The 22,212-nt window shown below is 37.7% G+C and overlaps 1 protein-coding gene across 2 annotated transcripts in view; it reads right to left on the reverse strand.

The window, feature by feature from the left end:
• Eif3e (eukaryotic translation initiation factor 3 subunit E) overlaps positions 1–21,616 on the reverse strand; it is a 30,956-nt gene extending 9,340 nt beyond the window's left edge. Inside the window, exons 1-9 of one of the 2 annotated variants that reach the window (XM_052160609.1) lie at positions 21,497–21,616; positions 18,118–18,232; positions 14,989–15,106; positions 11,943–11,985; positions 10,563–10,667; positions 5,988–6,113; positions 5,378–5,502; positions 2,064–2,190; positions 1,350–1,451 (exon numbers count right to left, since the gene is read on the reverse strand). In XM_052160609.1, the coding sequence (XP_052016569.1) occupies positions 1,350–1,451; positions 2,064–2,190; positions 5,378–5,502; positions 5,988–6,113; positions 10,563–10,667; positions 11,943–11,985; positions 14,989–15,106; positions 18,118–18,232; positions 21,497–21,586 (951 nt within the window). In that variant the 5' untranslated portion in view covers positions 21,587–21,616. Of the gene's footprint in view, positions 1–1,349; positions 1,452–2,063; positions 2,191–5,377; positions 5,503–5,987; positions 6,114–10,562; positions 10,668–11,942; positions 11,986–14,988; positions 15,126–18,117; positions 18,233–21,496 lie in introns of those variants that run through there. The other variant, XM_052160610.1, reaches the window with a different exon arrangement.
• Positions 21,617–22,212: the final 596 nt, after the last annotated feature.

A 22,212-nucleotide genomic window follows, 5' to 3' on the forward strand; every position in this document is an offset into this window, starting at 1 on the left:
GCTTTATTCACTATCTAAAAGAATCCTACAGCATAGGACATGTTAGAATGCTGCTCATGTCCAAATTCTTAACAATTTAAATAAATAAAGAATGACTGGGAAAAAAAAAAAAAACCTCTTTAAGAAGTACCAATGTCTCCTTGTTTGATTAATGATTTGAGGCAACAGAGCAACTTCCTTGAACCATTTTTTTTTAACAACATGTTCTAACTTCTTAAAACTAAAGAAAGAACTAAGAGAATGACTTTCTACAAGACAGAGTTGGAAACATTGCAACAAAATAGCTCCTATCTCAAAGACAGTAATAATTAAAAAATTTTTTTCAACAGGAATGTATAATGTTCACATGGTTATAGTGACACAATCAAGCAAAATTTTAGTTTTCTATTTTGAGTAATATTCAAAACCTATCACAATGAATATTTACATATTTTCCCTTAGAGAAACAAGATCTTAGAAAAATTGAGAATTCTGTTCCCCTAATTTGATTTTAGAAGATAGAACTATCTGAGGATGGGGTCGCACACAGCATTCAGGAAACTAAGGTACAATGATCATGAGCCTGAGGTCACCTTAAGATATAGCAAACTGTGTACTCACCTCACTGAACCCCAAATATGTTGGGAATATGAGCAAATAAACAAATAGATGTGGCAAGGCTGGAGACTGCTCAGTGGCTAGAGTACACATCATCCAAGCCTAACACCAGAATTAAGCCTCTGGAAGCCATGTAACAGGAAAACAACAGAAAAGACTCCATAAAGTTGTCCTCTGGCTTCCACATGTGTGCCCACATGCACTTTAAAAATAAAAAGGGGGAAAACTCCTTTAAAAAATAAAACCAAAAAACCAGCATCAGCGCGCCGGTGCTGCCTTGAACACCAGCACCTGGGAGGTAGAGCAGGGGGACGTATCTCCATAAAGCCACTGACTGGGTTTGTTTATATACCGAGTACCAGAATTGCTCTGAGAGAACTTTATTTTCAACTAAACAATAGGAAAAATTAGGTGTAAAATTCATAACTGTAATAAACTGCCTAGTTTATAAGAAATGTTAAATTTAATCTTTTGAAAAATTGTACAAGTAACCCCATGTGTAACTAAGAGACCACAGCTGAGATACGCATACACATATGAACCAGACCAGAGAAACAGAACTCAGGAGACTCAGGTGAATACACACAGCTGTGGCTGAATTTCCCTAACCTAAAGGACACAATGCCAATTAGATGATTTCATTCTATCAATAATATACCATTTAGTTTGCTTTTTCTTATTCAATTACTTCAATACTTTACCACATCTTGAAATTTAACAATATAAATTGCCTAGTAAAAATTCATACTTACTGATTCACATTCTCTCAGCTTTTTCTGAGCCCCATCAAAATCAAAGTTAACATACAGGCATTCAACGAATTCTGTAATTGGGTCTTTATATGTGTAAGACTCCTACAAAATTAAGCCAAATGTCCAGTTAGAACTTGATGAGTAGCTTAATTAACATAGTACCAATTCACAGCTAATTATCCAATGTCATCTTCTCAAAGCATCCATTCTAACCCTTACTTCAGATAACACATTAAGTTTGTCACATATCCAAATTAAAGTCTCTAAACTCTCATCTTCGAATTATTCCACCAATTTTCAATTCTAATATCTAGTCTCTTCTAGATCAATAAATAATGATGTGCTTTTCCAGCTATGAATATATACCCTACAATAACAATCATTTCTTTGTATAAATGCATTCTTAGATTATATCAGATTTCTTTGCCTTTTTTAGTGTTTTGGATTTTCCCCCAAGAAGCTCCACAAAAACCAAACAGCAGGGGCTCTTGGGCACACTAACCGTTACTACAACATTAAATTTAGTAGGTCGCCATCTGGACCAGGCAACAACTCCATAAACCATCAACAAGCAACTCCACATGCACTACTAGCTCAGGGCTTGCCTCTCTTCTGATTTCATGGAGACTTCCCTCTCACCTTACATATTTTCACCTAAGACCCCAGGGTCTAGAGATTACACCTACTGTCTTACTGTTGTAAGTTTAGTTTTACCTGTTGAATAACTTTCACTAGATCTTTCAACACCTGCCGGCGTTTCCGCACATCTTTGTTGGTTATGACAGCAGTGGTCAAATAGCGGAGAATATGTGGACACATTGTCTGAATTGCATTAAGGTACCTAGGGTAAAAATATAAGTTACTTAATATTCACTAAAGTCCCACAATTTTTCATATATATAGTTCAGTGTGAACTAAAGAAAACATCTAACATCATTTTTAGCCTAAGACTATAAGCATTTAAGAATTATATTTAAGTATTACAAGAGAATGACAACCTGTAAAATCAGCAAAATCTGATGACGAGAAACTCAACAGGAATACCATCACTATCGCCAATTAAAAGTGAGCTGGAAAACTCATTCAGGAGTCTAGGAAGTCACTTATCAGCACTCCATAGATGTTGGAAGGTCCTTGGATACACCACTAGTTTATTACACACACACACACACACACACACACACACACACACACACACACACACACACACTTCAGCACACTCATCATTATATTGCAGATTCCTACTGAGTTCTTTAGAAGACTTTAGAATTTAATATCTAATACTATTTAGTTCCACCTTCTTGCTTAAATGCCCAGACTAAGATATAAAGAATAAAGCTTCAAGGTAGAGAATTGAAATGTAGCAGCTAACAGCTGTATCTTCTGAGAAAAACTGAACCCTGTTTCAGAAAGCAAATTGCAATACTCACATGATAATCTGCTTTTTGATCAGGTTTGAAACAGTTCATCTTAGTAGGTATTTATAGAACTTGCCAAACATCCAAAATCTGCAAATGTATCATATGTAATGCTAGGCTTGTATTTCTTTTCCTTATTTTTATCTTTGTATCACCGTGTTTTCATATTCCTAGTGAGTCATACCTTTAGATACCATGCTTCTGAGAATACATGCCTGAAGCTGACAAAACTAGTTAACAACTAGTATTATGCAGGTATTTACATAAAGAAAAGTCAAATTTCTAAAGTATTTTACTGACAACATTTAAAATATAGTGTTTGAGTTTATGTTTTATAAATACAAGTTATAAGACAAATAGGTAATTTTTTTCATTATCTACATAAACTAACTGGGTTCAAATTTAGAAGTACTTATATAAAAATTGTTTGCAAATGAACTAGAAATGACAGCACACACCGCTTATAATTTTGCACTTGGGAGTGGGATGCAGAAAATCAAGTATTCAAGTCACCCTTAGCTACTAAACAGATTCCACGAGACCATCTTGAGAAAAAAAATTAGAGAATACAAAATTTAAAATTTTATCATATATTTTAAAATATTTATTTGTTAATACTGACCTATAGTAAGACTTTCAAATATTTAATAGTCATTTTTGGTTTTTCTCAATGCCAGGGCTCAAGTTCATGGTCTCACAAAAGCAATGCTAGGCTGTAGCTCTACCACTAAGCTGCATTCCCCAGTTCTTATGATCCTTTTCTTAAATACAGTTCTCTTGCACAGATTCTCTTAACTAAGTGCTGCCATCAATTGACAAACATATGGGAGCACTTTATTGCTCACACAATTCAGTTACATGGACCTGATATCGCTTCTTACACGTGACTACATTACAGCCTCCCTTCAACGTAACCTGGCTGAATGTATTTAGATGCATGGGACTGTCCTTTGTGCCTGCAGTGAGGGCTGCAACATCCTACAACTGCAAAGTGACTTAAAAGTATCTGTCACAAACAAATTCCTGCAGCTAGGAAGGTCTGCTTCTTGTTTTAACTTTTGACAGACGGAAAATGTACAAAGCTGCAAGTTCTGATTCATGCCATGCTGCCATCTAAATGGCTTTACCGAAACATAAATTTTACATGAAAGCACTGGTTCACTTTGAAACTTCAGAGTGAATATTAGACTGTAGAAGTGAAACTTAATATCATGCAGCATGTGACAACAGTAGCCTAAGGACGGCCATACTCAGAAAACATCTGCCTTCCCTGAGTAAGTCACCAGAGCCCTCACCTGAGCAACCATTCTAGTGCCAGACAAGTTAATTTGTTCTGGCTGAAATTAAATTTCCTGCTGAAATTTAAAAAAAACCAAACAAAAAACAAAAAACAACCGAATCCCTTCAGGTAAATGACGTTTCTTTGTTAATAAAACAACTAAACAGAAACTTTGTTGAAACATTATTTCTATTAGTCTTTGTGAGCAAATTCTGCTGTGATGTAATATTTTAAATTTCTTAATTTTCTTCCAGTTACTCTCCAATCAGTTGTGAATATTCAGTGGTTATAGTCTGGTAATGAAGATAAACCCATTAGCATAACCATATTGCCAATTCCATGTTACACATTTTTTATCAATTCATTTCCATTGTGCCTTTTGAGGCACAATCTATTTGTTGTAACACGAGTATGTATGCATGTGATACACATACACACACTTAGATACAAACACATATCCTGATATCTGAAAGATTCGAATTTGAAGATTTACTGAGTGTGGTGGTATATCCATGATTTGAATAAAGATGATCAAATTTTAGGTAAGACTGAGGTACATAAAAAAAAAAAACCTCAGTAACATAGGGAGAAATTTTAAAAAGTAAATAAAAATGAAATTATTTCTGGCCAACAGAATGGCGGCGTTCACAAAATTCACTGAGCAGTGTGGCCATTTCTTATTGACACAAGGCAAACCAAAAGCTGAATCTAACAAGTCAGTACAAAAAGTTTTTTCCCGTAATATAATCACCCACCTCTCCTTTTTTTCCTTCCCAATAATTTACCATAGGTCTCTATTCCTTACACTTGAATTTACAGTCACCCTTCTGTATTAACATGTGATTGGTTCCAAATGTCATTGTATGTCAAAATCTATGGATATCAAAGTCCTTTATAAAAATATAACATATTGTTTGCATATACTCCTGTATAACTTAATCTCTCCTTGTAATATACAGATTTGTTTGTAGTTAATGCTGTATTATTTATAGAATGATTACAAGAACAAATATCTTTACATACTCAATAATGAAGGAATTTTTCTCTCACATGGTTACAAATGTATAACGCACGGAAATGGAGACTGGCTTTGTACTAGATAACCGAGGACCTGAGACAACGCAAACTGATTTAATCCTCTAGGGTAAGTCCTGATGATATCTATATTGTTAGTTCAGAAATCATTCTTTGAGAACAATTCTGAAGGACCTACAGTAACTAACAGCTACAGGTGAAGCTTTCCAATTACCAAACACACACACACACACACACACACACACTCACATAAAAATCATATATCAAAAGTAAAATTAAACAGTGATGTAACTTACTGTGGTTGGTAAAGGAAGAGATCAATAATATTATCACGGCCTTTTGGATGGTTGAAAAAAACAAATAGAGACCAATGAATGAGCCATGTTCGCTGCTGAAGAGACTGGAGTGGAGAACTCACAGACTGGAGGATCAAGAACATACACAGAGGAAATATTAGTACATGAAAAACAGACATGCAAATAAACACACCGATTTCAGAAGTGTAACTAACTACAATGAGGCTCTATTCTATTAACCATACTTTATGATCAAGGCTTGACCCCCATATCTAAAGATGCTTTAAAACCAAGGGCAGAAGCAAGCATTCCTTAATCAGTGGGTAGGAGGGTGATACTAACTGTGGGTGTTCTGCAACAACTTTCTACAGTAGGAGGCAGTGACAGGGCAGGATCATTTCCAGTGGCATGGTAGCTACAGCAGTCAAAACAAGTACTTTCAAGATTAAGGGAACTTATCCACCAAGTGAGTCAAGGCAAAACCACAAACAAACAAGCAAACAAACAAAAATCAAAACAAACTATGAAGGTTTTTTTATTTCCTTCTTCCCCTCTGAGAATGTGCAGTAATGTTCCATATCAGAGAATCAATCTAAAACATGTAACTTACATTATTGTCTATGGTCTCTTTTAATCGAGTAAGGTCTTCCATGGCTGCATCCCAATTCTGCATTAAGATTTCAGAGGCCAGTTTCCCCCACAGTGAACTTAAAGCATTTCTATCTGTTGCTGGAACCTGTATGATTAATTAGTTATATCTCAATATTATACAGCAAGAACAAAGGTACATTTTATACGCAATATATCCAACTAGCCTAGGTAAATTATATCTCTACCACAAACTGATTATTTTTCAAGGCTTTATTGAAACACAATAGTAAACTATTTAAAATAACTTATTTAAAAAATACTTAGGCTTTTAACATCAGGTCTTTATGGTAAAATAAAAGGTGATTTTAAAGCTAGCAAACAGAAGCATCACTTTAGCTTATTTCATTTCAGATAGTACATACGCAATCAAATTCTATATACCTACAACTACCTTAAAAATCATGTTAGTTTCAAAGAAAGGTAATGTTAATGAATTTAAGGAGCAAGAAACCAAAGCTCCTAAACCTCATTCGCAATATAAAGAGATAAAACAAAATACTACAAATACTTCAAAGAGGCACAGTAAGACACTGCTCTCAGCACTAGGAAAGCCAAGGCAGGGGGATCTCAAGCTTGAGACAGCCTGGACCACTTCACAGACCTTGACTCGAGAAAAGAAATAATATAAAAATACTACAGGAAAGAGTATGTAAAATACAGGCCTACTGGTTTATAAAAGAAGTTACTGACAAATTCCATTCAAAGTTGTAAATAACTATTAAACTAATGATAAATTGCTAAACAATATTCCCTTACAGTACAGCAATGAGAACACATAAAATGAATCTGAACTAATCATGGGTTAAAGCAGCCAAGAGAGGGCATCTGAGAAAACATACATTCCTGTACTCCAAAATGAAATTCTGAATTCACTTTTCACCAAAGCATTTACATAACAGAATGTACCTGTCACGTGTATTATAAATTAAAATGTAACTATATAGTGTGATTAGAAAGCCAGCCAAGTGCTCAACTCTGACACTGCTACTATTGGTGGCAAAACCACCCGTGTTAGCTTCTACATGAGGATGAAAGAGAACTACTCTCAGTTGGTATGCAGCTTCAACATGACAGGAAGTATATTACCCAATACATGTGAAGGTGTATTGAGGTGAATAATTTATTGCACTGACATAACTATTACCATAATTTTTGCAGTAATTTTCACAAATGTTCTGGAAAACACTTAGAAGTTGTACTGAAGTTTTGTTAAAGATCTGTCCTCACTATAGAGCCCTTGGTTTATCTCTAAAATGTGACCATTAAGGAACTATTGACGTGAAAGCTCTCAGAGCAATAGAAATGATATCTATAAATTAAGTTTTGAAACATGAACAAGAAACCACCTGTTCCAATTTTTATAATGAAATATACCCATAATACGATCCATATATAAATATGCACAAATGTCTGTACAGTGCTGGGAGTGGGGATTGCATGCTAGTCTACCACTAGGTACAGCTAAAGACTGTCTCAAGAATAATGCAGAGGGGTACATCCACCACTACTCTGCACACACATGCACCTATCCTGAGTGCAAATACCCACCCCACCCGACACACACAATTCCATCAAGTCTAATATGCTATCAAATTTAATACACTTACTTTGTCTACCTAAAACTAAAAACAACTGACTCAATATATATTTCAATTAGAGACAGTGAAGTATAAACCAGGCTGATATCCTTTAAGCTGTCAGCCAATAGGTGTATCAGAGCCAAACTGTGGCCATGATGCTCAAGTCACTATCACCCAAGGTATCTGTGCATCATGGAAAGTGCTGTTAAATGGTCTGATATGCCACAGACAGTCAATACATCTTCAATTCTAACTAGAAGGGGAAAAAAAAACTCTAAAAAATGTAATAAGAAATGGTCTTTTAAAATCACTTTCACATCAATAGCTCCTTAATGGTCACATTTTAGAGATAAACCAAGGGCTCTATAGTGAAGACAGATCTTTAATAAAACTTCAGTACAACTTTTAAAACAAAAAACATTCAAACATTTCTACAACTCTACTGATTTCATTTTAAGTAACACTTTTGGAGTAAAGTGCAAAGAAGTCTCACATCCGAACGGACATTCCTCAACATATTCGAAAAGCCACCAGGACTTTAAAAAATAAATCTAGGGTCACACAGCTTTAATTTATAAACACTGACCTACAATAGGTCATTTGGAGAGTCAAATTCTAATCTCAGCCCATAGTTACAATGGCTCTTTCATAGCTTATGTTTCCTTAACCATAGATTTAAAAGAGAAGCCAACCACCAGAAAAAAAAATCTAAAAAATGGAAAACACACACACAAAAGTAAACTAAAATGTCATTTTCATCAAAATCAAAACCAAGATTTTCATTTTTGCTACTAAACTTTTAAACACCTAAAATTTTTAATGGCTGTATCTAAATCAAGAAAATATAATTAACATCTAGTCAAAACAGCTCAAATCTTTTATAGTATAAAATGGGACAATTTTTTAGTGAATACTACATACATTTTAAGAAATTTTATTACTTGAATTCCAATATAGGATATCTTAGGAATAATGAAACAGCATAGAGTTGAATGTTTTTAAAGACAAAGCAATACATGTTATAACTTTTCAAAGTAAATATTAAAAGTCCCAGTTATAAAGTATGTACCTATTTATTGCAGAAACTTTTAGACTAATTATAAAGCTACATACATAACCACGACACTCATAAAACTAAAATATGTAATATGTGGTGGGATAAAAGCTTTTTGTACAAGCTTAGGAAGGTTTGTAATCCCCAAAAGGTTCACATGCACCACCCTGGCTCAACTCCATGTCATTAGAGTTGGCTCTTCATAGCAACCTGCTTTCAAGTGTGGATATACTAGAAGAGTTTCAATATCTGGATTTCCAGCAGTTACCTTAAGTTTCCATGTCTTAGGAAAATGGCACGTTCACTCACTGACCAGCAACAATAAATTTACTGTGCTGGAACTCTAACATGACACTAAATCTTCATTCTCAAAATTCACTCCCAGCAGTAACAAATGATATGAATAACCGGCTCTTTTCATGGACTTGTAATCATACCAGGCTTCTGGCTTTACAATCCTAGCTTAAGCTGTTTATATTCTCAAAGTAATCAACTTTTGCTCTCCTAAATCTCTGGTAACATTCAAGGTAAAAGCGATGGAATTTTCTGATAAGTCACTCCAGTTTAACATCAATGATTACCTTCAGTGCACTGACAAGCAAATCACAGCTTATCCGTAAATGAAGAACTCATTGCAAATGAGGGAAAGAGAAAGATAATGTTTTAAATCTAGCTTAGAAATAAACAGAAAACATTTCTTTCCTTGAAGGAAGGATGCTGGGTTGTATTAAAAACTAAAGTTCCCTGTCCAATTTCAGTGTAGGAGATATCTGAAAGAGTAACACTGATCTGCCCACTGAACTATCCCAAACAGGAAAGTACAATTTCATTGAAGGCACCAAAGACAACATGGTCCAAGTGTTTTAGGAAAAAAAGCAACAGAAAATAAAAAAAATCTAAGATTGGAAGATAAAATTCCCTGCCTTAATCAGGGACTTTTAACTTCTAGGATAAACTAGACAGACCACTGGCTTTGGTAACTTGCTGATCAAACTACAATGAGTAATAAATTATAACTTCTCAGATAAAAGGCTGGATAAGAGCATTTTGATGATTTTAGAAATTACCTATTACTACAATTATCTAAAAAGAAGACAGAATGAGAAAACTTGTTAAGTCAAAGGCCTGAGTTTTAATCAGGCCTCATACAGCTTTCCCCTCTGCAAAAGCACCAAATCTAGGCAGTGACCCAACAGACTGCAAGGCCAGTTAGTAACACCGCTGGGGCGTCTCCACGCCTCACTTCTCTTCACTTTCTATTAATGGGAATAGGGGTAAATAGAAATTAGGTCAGTATTAAAACATAGCATCTTAAAACATACAGGATTACAGTTGTTCAGAACAAGGAACAGATTAGGTAACATGCACTAACCTATAATGTCATTCATTCTGTTTACAGTATCAAAAAATCCATTAAAGGCAATGCTGCTAATACTAAAACTCATACAATTACAAGCTAATAGTTTCCTATTTTTGGATTTCAAGGTCAAATTAAAGTCCCTCTAAATTTGTTTTAAGTTGTATGTAAAACCATTTTGTGCATGGATGCAGGTTGCCACAGCCTCAGCGTGGAACTCAGAGGATGACTTTGCAGAGCTGGCTCTCTCCGCACCCCGATGCCATTGGTTCTGGGGACCTGGTTGCCAGGCTTGACCTGCTCTGTGATTCTGTGACTCTGTCCCATCTCACAGCCTAGCAACACATTCGAGGACCTTAATAAGGGCTTCCATTTGGCTGTTGTTGTGAAGTCACCGCCCATTTTTTTTTTTTTTTTAACCTAAATTGCCTTTTTCCTTTGCCAATGGCTATTGTAAAACTTAATAGACTCAATTCAAAGTTCTAGAAGTGGAAGGTAAGAGGAAAAGGAAAACAAATAAACAAACAACAAATAGGTACTTACCAAAACTCTAAAGAAGTAAAGATATTCTGCTGCTCCAGAGTAATTTCCGCACTCATACTGGAATTTTGCGTATCTGTAGAGTGTATCTAAGTACTCTTGCCTAAACTGGGGGGGGGGGAGGGGGTAAGAAAGAAAAACTGTCTATAGTTTAGTTATATAATTCCGTCCATTTAACTCTTTTAGAGGAACAAATAGGTCAATTCTTTTCAAGTCTCCTTACAATTACCACCAATAATACCATAACCAGAAAAACACTTGAATGTATTTATGTACGCCTGTATGTGTACATACACAACATGGAACTGTCAACGTAATGCTTAGTTTTGATCTCAAAAGAGTTTTGAACTATGCAGATAGCAATTTTACTGCAAAACAAGCATGGACTTTAACTGAACTCTGCTGTAGGTCTACTAAGCTGACTAATCTAGTCAACTACTGCGCACACATACACCTCCAAGGTTTTTGTGGTCTTACACAAAAAAACACATATAATAAACCTCTCTTCTCTGAAAATTAGCCTCAAAATTACATCAACTTTAAGAATTAATATGTAAATAAAATCAAACTGTAGAAATCTAAAAGAACCGAAGACTTCAAACAACAAACACTAAATATTCTGTAGTAAACCAGAGTATTATGTGCTCGTCAGCAAGACATCTACATAATTATTAAATGGGAGCTAAGCCTTAAAAGTTAAGTTTGATTATATACAATGTGAAATTCTCTACGGTAACAAAAGAAAAATCAAAGATGCCTACAAAAAACAAATAGCATTTACTTATAAATTTGTAAATTAACGAAGGCCATGAAGTGTCAAAAGCTATTATTGCATTCCCTAAGGTAGCCAAAATGTTCTCTACTGTAGAAAGAAAAATTTTAACTTAACTCTAGTTCTGTCTTCACTTATTTATAAGTAAACACCACAAGGAAAAGAAATCATGAATTAGACACATGCATATAATCCTAGAGCCAGAAAACAAGCAGCAGGAACACCACAAATTTGGAGACAGTTTGGCCTACAAAGCAATATCCTGTCCTCAAAAATCTAAGAGTCCTGGGGGCTCAGGAAGAGGGAGAAAGAAAAGAGGAGAAACTCCCACCTTCTTTAGGTTTTAGTTTTCTGTTGGCACTAACATGAGCTACCATTTATATGATTCACAAAATGACAAGCACTGTGGGGATTTATTATCAAAAGAGGATTAGAAGCTATCATTGCTGAGGTTTTTTTAAACAACATTTAAAAGCTACCAGTTGCACTTAGTTAGGTTAATCTAAGAATTATATTCTTATGCCAAACTATTTGTGCACAGCATTAGTCTCTAATGAATTTTTCAGAACATAATCATTTTTTAATATTAAAACAAAACAAAACAAACTTACCCCATGCTTGTCTGCCAGGTAGTCAAATAACATCCGGCCATCCCTTAATATCGGAAAGTGAGTGTTACTATGCTTTATTCACTGCAGAACACAAAACGTGCAGCTCTATCTTCTAACTTATCATCCTAAGTCACTTTAAATCTCTTAATAATTAGGCAGAAATAGAACGTTTAGAACAAATGGCACGTGTCAAATTTTGATATGATTTAAAATACAAACCTGAAATATTCTTTCACATTTCCTAAGCTCTATTTAAGACCAAAGCTAGAAGATGCCTTCATCACAATGTTTACAAACTCCACACAATTATGAACCCTATCAAGCTACCAAATAGCCCAACTTAACTTTAAGTTGACTTTGCATTAACTCAAGATCCTAATGAACTAGTAAAGGCCAGGTATAACAAGAGTGCTGAGGGAAAAGTCAGGATGCTTCTCTTCACATTCTCAAAAGGGAAAGGGCTTTCTTAGGCTTCTTCATATGGGAATAGGCAGCGGCCTGCTGCGACATGCTTTGGGAACATAACTTCACTGAACGTAACTGGGAGGGGTCCAGAACACTAAATTACTGAATTCAATACTGAATACGAAATGTGCATAGAGTTCAAACTTTCCCTGTCCTCCGGCTGTTTCTATGAATATATATGAAATACAAATGCTATATGTTCAAATATAGTTCATATATTCTATGTTCAAAATGTCAGGAGATTGGTAGATTATGACTTTAACACTTGATTGCTTCATCTGTTTTCAACTTAGTTCCTGCCTTAGTTTTTTCTAGAGATGTGATTCAACACTCTCAAACAAAGCAGCCTGTGGAGGAAAGGGATCACGTGACTTACACTTCCCAATCACAGTCCATCATGGAGGGGAGTCGGGGCAGGAATTCAAGGCAAGAACCTGGAGGCCCAAGCTGATGCAAAGGCCACTGAAGACTGCCACTTACTGGCTTGCTCCCCAATGCCTTACTCAGTTTGCTTTCTTATGCAACTCAGGACAACCTGCCCAGGGCTGACATTGGACCCCTCTCTCCCACTTGGGCTGGGCCCTCCCAGAGAAATCACTAATCAAGAAAATGTCTCACAAACTTGCTTACAGGCCAATCTGATGGAAGCAATTCCTAAAGTTCCCCTTCTCCAGACTGCTCTGGCTTGTGTCAAGTTGACAAACAATCAGCACAGCATCTGATTAGGAAAGGCCCTGCTCTACTCTATGGTAAACACACCATACTGCCTTCTATTCTTAGCCTAATTTCATCATCTCCAATCTTTTACGATTTATTTCTATTATTTTTAACTATGTGTATGTGTATGTGTGCCTGTGTGGGTACCATGCACACAGCTGCAGGTGCATACATGGGGCCCCTAGAGAGACTTACAGGCAGTTGTGAGTCACATGAATTGGGTTGGAAACCAAACTCTAGCCCTTTGGAACAGTAAATGGTCTTTACTGCTAAGGCATCTATCTCTCCAGTCCCCACTTCCAATAGTTTAGTGCCTACTAAGTCCTAACATTTGGATTATTTCAACTTTCACTTTTTGGACACTGATATGAGGTCTGAAGGGCTATAACTACTCTTTGTACATAAGAAAAGCAAAATAGCATAGTGGAGATATATGCACATTCACACAGAAAGGCAGAGCTTTCTCCTTTGAATATAACATTTTATCTGTGTATCTGTATTTCTGCACATGCATATAGTATAAGGCACATATCTTAGTTATAGTTTTATTGCCGTGTAGAGACACCATGACCATACAGTGCTTATAAATATTTAATTGGGAACTTGCTTACAGTTTCAGAGATTAAGTTCATTAACATCATGGTAGAAAACATGGCAGACCCAGTGCTAGAGGAGCTGAGAGTTCTACATTATGATCCATAGGCAAAAGTGAATGCCCTGGGAGGCCTAGCTTGAGCATACAAGACCTCACAGCCAGTCCCCAATGACACATTTCCTTCAACAAGGCAATACCTCCTAATAGTGCCACAGTCGATGAGCCAAGCATTCAAACAAACACAAGATTTCTGGGGGGCATTCCTATTCAACACACTGCAGCATGTCAGTACAGAGCATAGTATAACATGGCGGAGTAAATGGGTCAGGTCTGCAGCTTTTCTAGTGATGTCAGGTAATGCTTTCCCAAATCACAATGTCTTACAATTCTGGTTTGAACATATATTCTAGAAACTAACTAACACTTCTGAAGTGAATGCATCTGTCTGGCACCTAAGACATTTTAGAGCAGTAACATTCTGTTTTAGTACTTTTAAATATTTCTAGTAACTCCTAAGGTTCCAATGCATTAAGTAAGGTTAAGTCAACATATCTTATTTTGAAACCAAACAAGAAAGTCTGTTTCTAGCAAAAGAAATTAGAAATAAAATAATCTTAGCTGGGATGAGTACAGACATTGAAAGGATACAAGAAAATCTTAAGTGATAAGCCTTTTCAGGTTTCCCTCAGAAAACAACCCAAGCATTCTAGGCATCCACTGGAAACAAAGTTTCTACATAGTAATTTGAGTTGCTGACTCTTATACAGAGGAGTAAAGGGAAAGGCAACGTGTGCACATGTTCAGTTCTTCTACACTGAACCTCTCCAATGCCACCATTCAAAATCTCCAGATATTGCCCAATGTCTCAATAGAGGGGGCAGAGACTATGGTGCTGCCATGGCAGGCAGGCATGAATAATTTGTTTTAAATTAGTAATGAGACTATGGAGGTGGCTCAGCTGCTAAGAGCACCTATCTGGAGGTTCACATCTACCTGTAACTCCAGTACCAAGGGATCCCACCCCATCTTCTGAGCTTCAAGAACAATAGTGAATAGACTTGCAAGCATGCACACAAACAAAACACTCATACACATACAAAAGTAAATAGTAACACTCACTGTTAGGGAATCCCACCCCTCAAAAGACAAAGAAAGGTGAGAATAAACGGATGAAGCCATCCCTTAATGTCATGAATTTTACTATAGGATATGAGTTTAACTGTTACATTAGTCCAACAAAGAGAACTAGACTTCAAATTAGCAGGTTACCTGGTTGACTGCATCTGCCTTGTAGTTTCTGGGTCTTCAAACATCTTCACAATTGGTTCTGTTTCTGCCTGTAGCTGTTTTAGCTGTGCAACCACTGTGGTTCTTTTTTCTCTCAATGCTAATGAAAACCATGAATACTAGAAAGTTAAACCACATCATTCCATGAGACTGTCTAGAGAAGTTTCCATTAATTCAAAGTATACACACTTATTTATTCCTCATACTTTCAATTCACATGCCAGGAACCACCAACTCAACAATATCCTCAAATTCACAATTTCCTTTTGCTAGTGCCACAAAGGCACATAAAAGAAAAGGGATTCATCCACCTACCGTGGAGAGTAAAACAACACATGCTATGAAGAGCAGGGGTGGGGGGTGCTGAAAGTAGGCAGGAAATGGCGCTTGTGATCTGGCTTTCTAGAATTTCATTCCAAGTATCCTAGTTGTTCCTATTCAATTATTAACTGACCTAGAATTGACCCAGAATTTTTGAGCAGTCACTACACTAAGGGATTTAAATATTATTACTAAGTAGACTGTAATATCTATCTATCTATCTATCTATCTATCTATCTATCTATCTATCTATCTATCTATCTATCTATCTATTAGACAGGGTGTCTCTGTATAGCCCGGGCTGTCCCAGAACGCACTCTGTAGGCCAGACTGATCTTGAACTCAGAAACCCACCTGCATCTGCCTCACAAGTACGCCACCACTGACTATAATTTTAATCTAATCAAGGATCCTTTTTTAGTATAAACAAACTGTAATTTCACAAACCAAATTCCATAGATCCTGTTTACTATACCACCACCAAAATAAAGATAAAACCCACACATACTCTATTTGCAAAATATCTGAGATTAATAGTGACTAATAGTCACTGTCCTTAAAAAAAAGTCACTGTCCTTGTGGTGGTATGCACTTATACTTTTAGCTGCTTAGGAAACTGAGATAAAAGTACACAGCAGTGGGACCAGAGACGGCTCAGCACAGGAGCGGACTTTAATTTCCAGCACCCCTGTAACAACTCACAGGCATCTGCACGCTCAGCTGCAGGGAACATGAAGCCCTCTTCTGACCTTCTAGGGCACCAGGGCCAGGCACACATTGGGTGTACAGACATATAGGCAGGCTCGCATTCATAAACATAATAAAAAATATAAAAATACAGGAAAAAATCCTCTACCTGCATCACAACCTAACATTAAATAGTTGTGGCCTACAAATTCAAAAAGGCTACTTGACTTTAACAATGTCTGCATTATAGAGCCCTCTTATCCTAGGGCAGTGCTCCTCCTCCACACATGGATTCTGGTTTTATTCCAAATTTTATGTTAAATAGTTATGTTCTGTGTGAATGATGGGGATTATCTGTGTGAGCAGAAAGGGTTGGTTCTCTCTTCTACTGTGGGTTCCAGGGAGCAAATGTCATTCAGCATTTGCAGCAAATGCTTTCTCTGAGCCACCTGTGGCACAACATAGGCTGCCCTTTCTTTCCCTACACATTTCTCTATAAACCTCTGTGCTTAAGACATGTTAAAAAATAATAATAAAACAAAACAAAACAAAAAAACAATACTTCCAAGCTCATGTCCAAAAGGGGTGGGGGGTGGTTGGTGGGTGGGAGAACCTGTTATCAGAATCTGAAAAACAGCAATTTTAAACAAAGAACACTCTGCTGTAGTCAGAATTTATTCCATGCACAGGGGGTGGGCTGGGGGTGGGGTGGGAGCTACAGTATTCTTTGAAGCATGGCACTTCACAACTGTGGCGGGATTTAGAACTTGCTATGTAGACCAGGCTATCTTCAAACTCACAGAAAATCACCTGCCTATACCTCCAGGGTGTTGGAATTAGAGGTGTGTACCACCATGCACAGCCCATAATTCCTCAGGAACCATTTTTCTGTTCTTTTCATTGTCAAGAATTATCTACTATACTAAACCAATTTTGGAAATCACTCTCCTACTAGTTTCCCAACTTTACTACAGGACTTCAACAGTTCCTAAGCAAACACTTGTGGATTGTGTATAAGATCTGTGTTTCTAAGGAATTCTCCCAAGCGAGCTGATGATGCTAGTCTTAAGTCTCACTGAGACCAAAAACACTGCAGCAGCATCACAAAGTCATAAGCCGACAGCCTATAGAATACAACTTTGATAGAATTTAATACAATGTTTACAACTTTAATACAACTTTTATACAGAGCACAACTTTGATGGCATACACTATGATTTGAAAATATTTGATCAACATGTTTATAGTAGATTCACATCTTTCAGTAGGAGAAAACACCCCTTAGCATCCTTGTAACCTTCCCATGCCTTTTCAGCTAATGACTTTAAGAACACAAGCATTAAACCTTTTGGCTACAGTTCCTTGATGTATCATAAAACATACATTTTCAGCTACTGTCAAACTTTAGTTCTAACATACCATGAGGTGATGGGGCCACCCACCCACCTCAAAAATATTAATCTAGAATCCCTCCTGTCAAAAGGAAGCGCAGAGACAAAGAGTGGAACGGAGATGGAAAGAAAGGTCATCCAGAGACCGCCCCACTTAGGGATCCATCCCATCTACAGACACCAAACCCAGGCACTACTGCTGATGCCGAGAAGTGCTTGCTGACAGGAGCCTGGTATAGCTGTCCCCTGAAAGGCTCTGCCAGAGCCTGACCAATACAGATGAGGACGCATGCAGCCGAACATCTGACTGAGCGCAGGGACCCCAATGGAGAAGTTAAGGCCAGAACTGAAGGAGCTGAAAGGCTTTGTAACCCCATAGGAAGAACAGCAATATCAACCTACTAGACACCCCCAAAGCTCCCAGAGACTAAACCACCAACCAAAGAGTACATATGGAGCGACCCATGGCTCCCGCTGCGCACATAGCTTTATCTAGTGTCAATGGGAGGGGAGCCCCTTAGGCCTGATAACCTAGGGCAGGGGAATTTGAGGGCGCTGAGGCAGGAGTGGGTGGGCAGGTAGGGGAGCACCCTCATAGAGGCAGGGGGAGAGGGTTGTTGAAGAGAAACTAACAGGGATAACATTTGAAATGTTAATAAATAAAATAACCAATAAAGTAAAACACAAAAACCAACCAAACAAACAAACTTACCGTGGGGGATGTCATCAGAATAAAGGTTTTTGTAGACATCCATAGCAAAGTCCACCATATTGGTGTCACTAAGAAGATCCAACTTTCCTTGTAATAATTCTTTTTCATTATAAATCTGCAAAGGAAAAAAAAATACCTACTTCTTAACGAATATTTAAGCTCTTCAGTTTATTAAAAAAATATACTTCATGAAACTATTTTGAAAATGTGTGTGTCTGTGTATGGGTGGGTGAGTTGGTTCAGCAGGTATAGAACTTGCTGAGCCAGTAAGTGAGAAAAACAGTTTTCAATCCCTGAATATCACATATAAAAATGAAAAGAAATGACTTCACAAAGTTCTCCTTTGTTCTCTGACCTCCACACAAGTGTGCTCTGGTAGTCAGTGCACCTAGAGGCCCCGCGCCCCATTGTTACTTAAAAAAAAAAGCATCACAGGGCTAGATATTTACAGGTCAGTAGTAGAACACTGACTTTGTGTATATAAAGCCATAGATTAACCACCCAGTATCACCTGTGTGAGCCTGTCCATAGACAGACACACACACACACACACTTTGTAAAATGAAAACCAACCAATATAGGAAGCACCCAATTTACACAACATATACTGTCTACACAAAGATTTGAAAATGAAGGTCATTCCCATTTCCTTCTGATCTCAATTATTGTTTTATCAAGCAATTTTTTATTCATTTTAGGAAAGGTATGAAATAAAGTATCCACAGCTTCTCCACTGCAAAACAAATGCCCCTGCCTCTTCTCCACAGCCTGGTAATTAGGAATAGGCTCTTAAATACTTTACCTCCTTACTATCCTTTGCATCCCTATGATGATGACCCACTACTCCTTGATGTGGCCACTCCTTTACCTTTATATTTTTCTCATTTAAGAGTTGCAACCATTTAAATGCTTCTCCATCTATACCTCTAAAATTACACTAGAACCAATTTTGTAAGCCAACAACATCATGACAAGTTTTGCTTTGCAAAGAGTTCTGAAAACACATATTAACTCACAAGAAATAAATTATACTACTGAGAATATGTAAGGAATCTGAGAAATACTTAGCCAAATAAGACTCATGTTCTGAGTTTAATCTTGAAAAGGAACGAAAAGCTACTAAGAATCCATAACTATATAACACAGAATCAAAAGTGAATGTTCCAAATTAGATACAAAACTCTAGCAAAACAGTAGCAAAGGACAATTAATCCAACTGAAATGGATAAAATATCTTAATAGTCATCACTAACAAAACAAGATAACCAAATGAACAAAAGACATAAGAACTCAAACTCATTAATCAAAAGGAAGCATATATAAAAACTATGATAAAAAAACAAAACAAAAACCCAAGAGCATCAGTGTTAGTGTGAATGCAGACTAAATGGTGGCACAGGCCTGTCGTACCAGCGCTCTGGGAGGCAGAGGCAGGCGGATTTCTGAGTTCATGGCCAGCCGGGTCTACAGGGTGAGTTCCAGGACAGCCAGGGCTACACAGAGAAACCCGTCTTGATAAAACCAAATCCAAAAAACCAAAAAGAAAAAAAAAAGAAACCAGTTCTCTCCTGGAACTTATGTCCTCCAATATGTTAGAAACATATCAGTATTGGTGAACATCATGATCCCTGCCTCTCTGTCCTAATTACCTAGTTTTCAGGACTCAATCCCCTTCTCAAAGTCCTTTTGGCCCACTAATGGTAACAGAAATTCTTTAACAGTACTTGGTCACTACTAGTCTGATATGTATCACTTTTACCTTACAGACACATCATGTTAAAATAGTTACAGTTTTCAATGGTGAAATGCTGGAGGTTTGGCTTGGACTTTTCAGTTTTATGTCTCAGTATTTAGGAACTGCCTTCCCCTTGAAGTATTAAAGCCACTGTAATAACATCCTCTTAGACGTTTCCACAGAGCCCCACTTACAGCCTTGCCTACAAATAAACAATCCAATCTACACTAAGATATTCCTCCCTGTTTGCCTTAAAAACATAAATGCATTTTAAAAAAAAACCACAAAAATATGAGCTTCAGGCAGATTCAAAGTATCTCTGCTACTCTAGCAAGGTGAGGGATTTCAATACATATATATTGTATTGCCCTAATAACCAGGAAATGAAACAAAAGACAGACAGAATTTTTTACCTCTAGTGTACAAACTAGACAATTCAATACAAAACGAATATATCCATCAAGTTCAAGTCTCACCTGTCAAGACATTCTCCAGCATTTACTGAAAATTGATTATGCTGTTCCCTATTGATGATAGGCTTGTTTAGAAAGCCTCCTATAAATATAAAGATTATACCTGTCATATAAACCATAGCTATCTGGAAAGTTAAATATGTCATCAAAACAGTTTTACCAGACTTTTTTTAAAAAACTGCCAGTAAACACAAAAATATCTGCCGCCTGAATCTACACTTTCCTATTTTACAATCTGTGTCCAGAAAACATAATTCATTAACTCTTCTAGACAATATTCTAGCCTTACACTTTACTTAGTGTAATTAGTAAAAATGCATCAATGTCTTCATAAAGCCAATATATACAATTAGTATATCAATTTCTTCATAAAGTCAATATACAGTTAATATTAGTTAGGCCTAATATCTCTAATCCAATACTTTTCAGTACCCCCAAACAAACTTCTAAATTTAGGACTGAAACGTATTAAGTCCCAAAACTACATACTTAGTTAGGATACCTCATAGAAATTGACGATTGAGTCATACTAAGTTAAGTCTGAACAACACTAGAAAACAAAGTTTCCTTTGCCGCTCGTGGATCTGTGGGTTATTCTTGGTCTCCACCCTCATCTGACAACGTACGCTACATTTCTATGAAATAAATATCTATCAAAGGCCAGGAAATTCAAAGCAAATTCATGGAAATGGGAGTGCCTGATACTTTTTAAATGTAAGAAAATCTTGTCATGGGATTCTGAGCACAACCCAAATCCAAGGCCATACCCAAATCTCAGTTTCTAAAAAGAAAAATGAAACTTCCAACAGCATATGTGGCGAGCCCAAAGCTCAGCGCCCCTCTCGCACAGCCACCGAAGCCGAGCGAGTCTACCGGGCGAGTAGACATGGCGGCCCGCAGGATCCTGCGCCTCAGGCCAGGAAGCAAAGACCTCGACATCGCCAGAACCCCGCGCTGTCACCTCACCCCTCCGGAGGCGGAGCCGAACCCCACCGCCCCGAGCACCCCAACAGCGCTGGAGAACGCGGGCAGCCGCGGCAGGGCCCAGCCGGTGTCAGGGCGGCCCAAGCCGGCTTCCGGCTCGCACGTGTGCAGGCCCTGCGGCCGCCTCCCCGCTTCTCCTGGCGCCTCTCTCGTCTCTACGCCGTCCTCCTTCTCAAAGCTTTCTCACCTCTTTCACAGAGAGAAACTCAAGGAGCGGAAAGACCAGGTGCCGATCCAGAAAGTGCGCGATGCGAGTAGTCAAGTCGTACTCCGCCATCTTGCCGGGGGAAAGGAGCGCTTGTTCGCTAAAACTTTATTGACAGCGCCGAGAGGCGGCCAGGCCCCGCACTGCGCATGTGCAGTCGTGGTCCCGCCCAAGAGGGCTGATGACGTTGGCGGCGGGTTCGCCCTTGTGGGTTCTCCCTCCCTCACCACGCCTTCTGGGTGGGGCTCAAGCTTTGCACATAATTCCTCTTGTTTGCAAATTCTGTTGCTTCCTGTACCAATAAAGAAAGAGCCGGGCAGTGGTGGCGGACGCCTTTAATTACAGCACTTGGGAGGCAGAGACTGACGGATTTCTAAGTTCAAGGCCAGCTGAGTTCCAGGGCTATACAGAGTATAGGCAGGGCTTTACAGAGAAACCCTGCCTCAAATAAACAAACAAAAACAAACAAACAAAAAACAGAAAGGCTAGTTTTAGGGAGGAAGGAAACTAAGAGTTTTACACACGAGTATGATGAAGTTTAGCCTGCTTTACATCTAAGTGAAAAGAGTGATTATTATTAGGCCATGGTGCATATTTGAAACTACAACTAGGTCTCAAAGATCAGGACTAGAGTTATACACTAACGCTGGGTAACTTACTAATGGAATTGAAAACCATGAAACTGCAGAAAATTAAGC

The sequence above is a fragment of the Apodemus sylvaticus genome, chromosome 17 (assembly GCF_947179515.1).
Source record: "Apodemus sylvaticus chromosome 17, mApoSyl1.1, whole genome shotgun sequence".
NCBI classification, from domain to species: Eukaryota; Metazoa; Chordata; class Mammalia; order Rodentia; family Muridae; genus Apodemus; species Apodemus sylvaticus.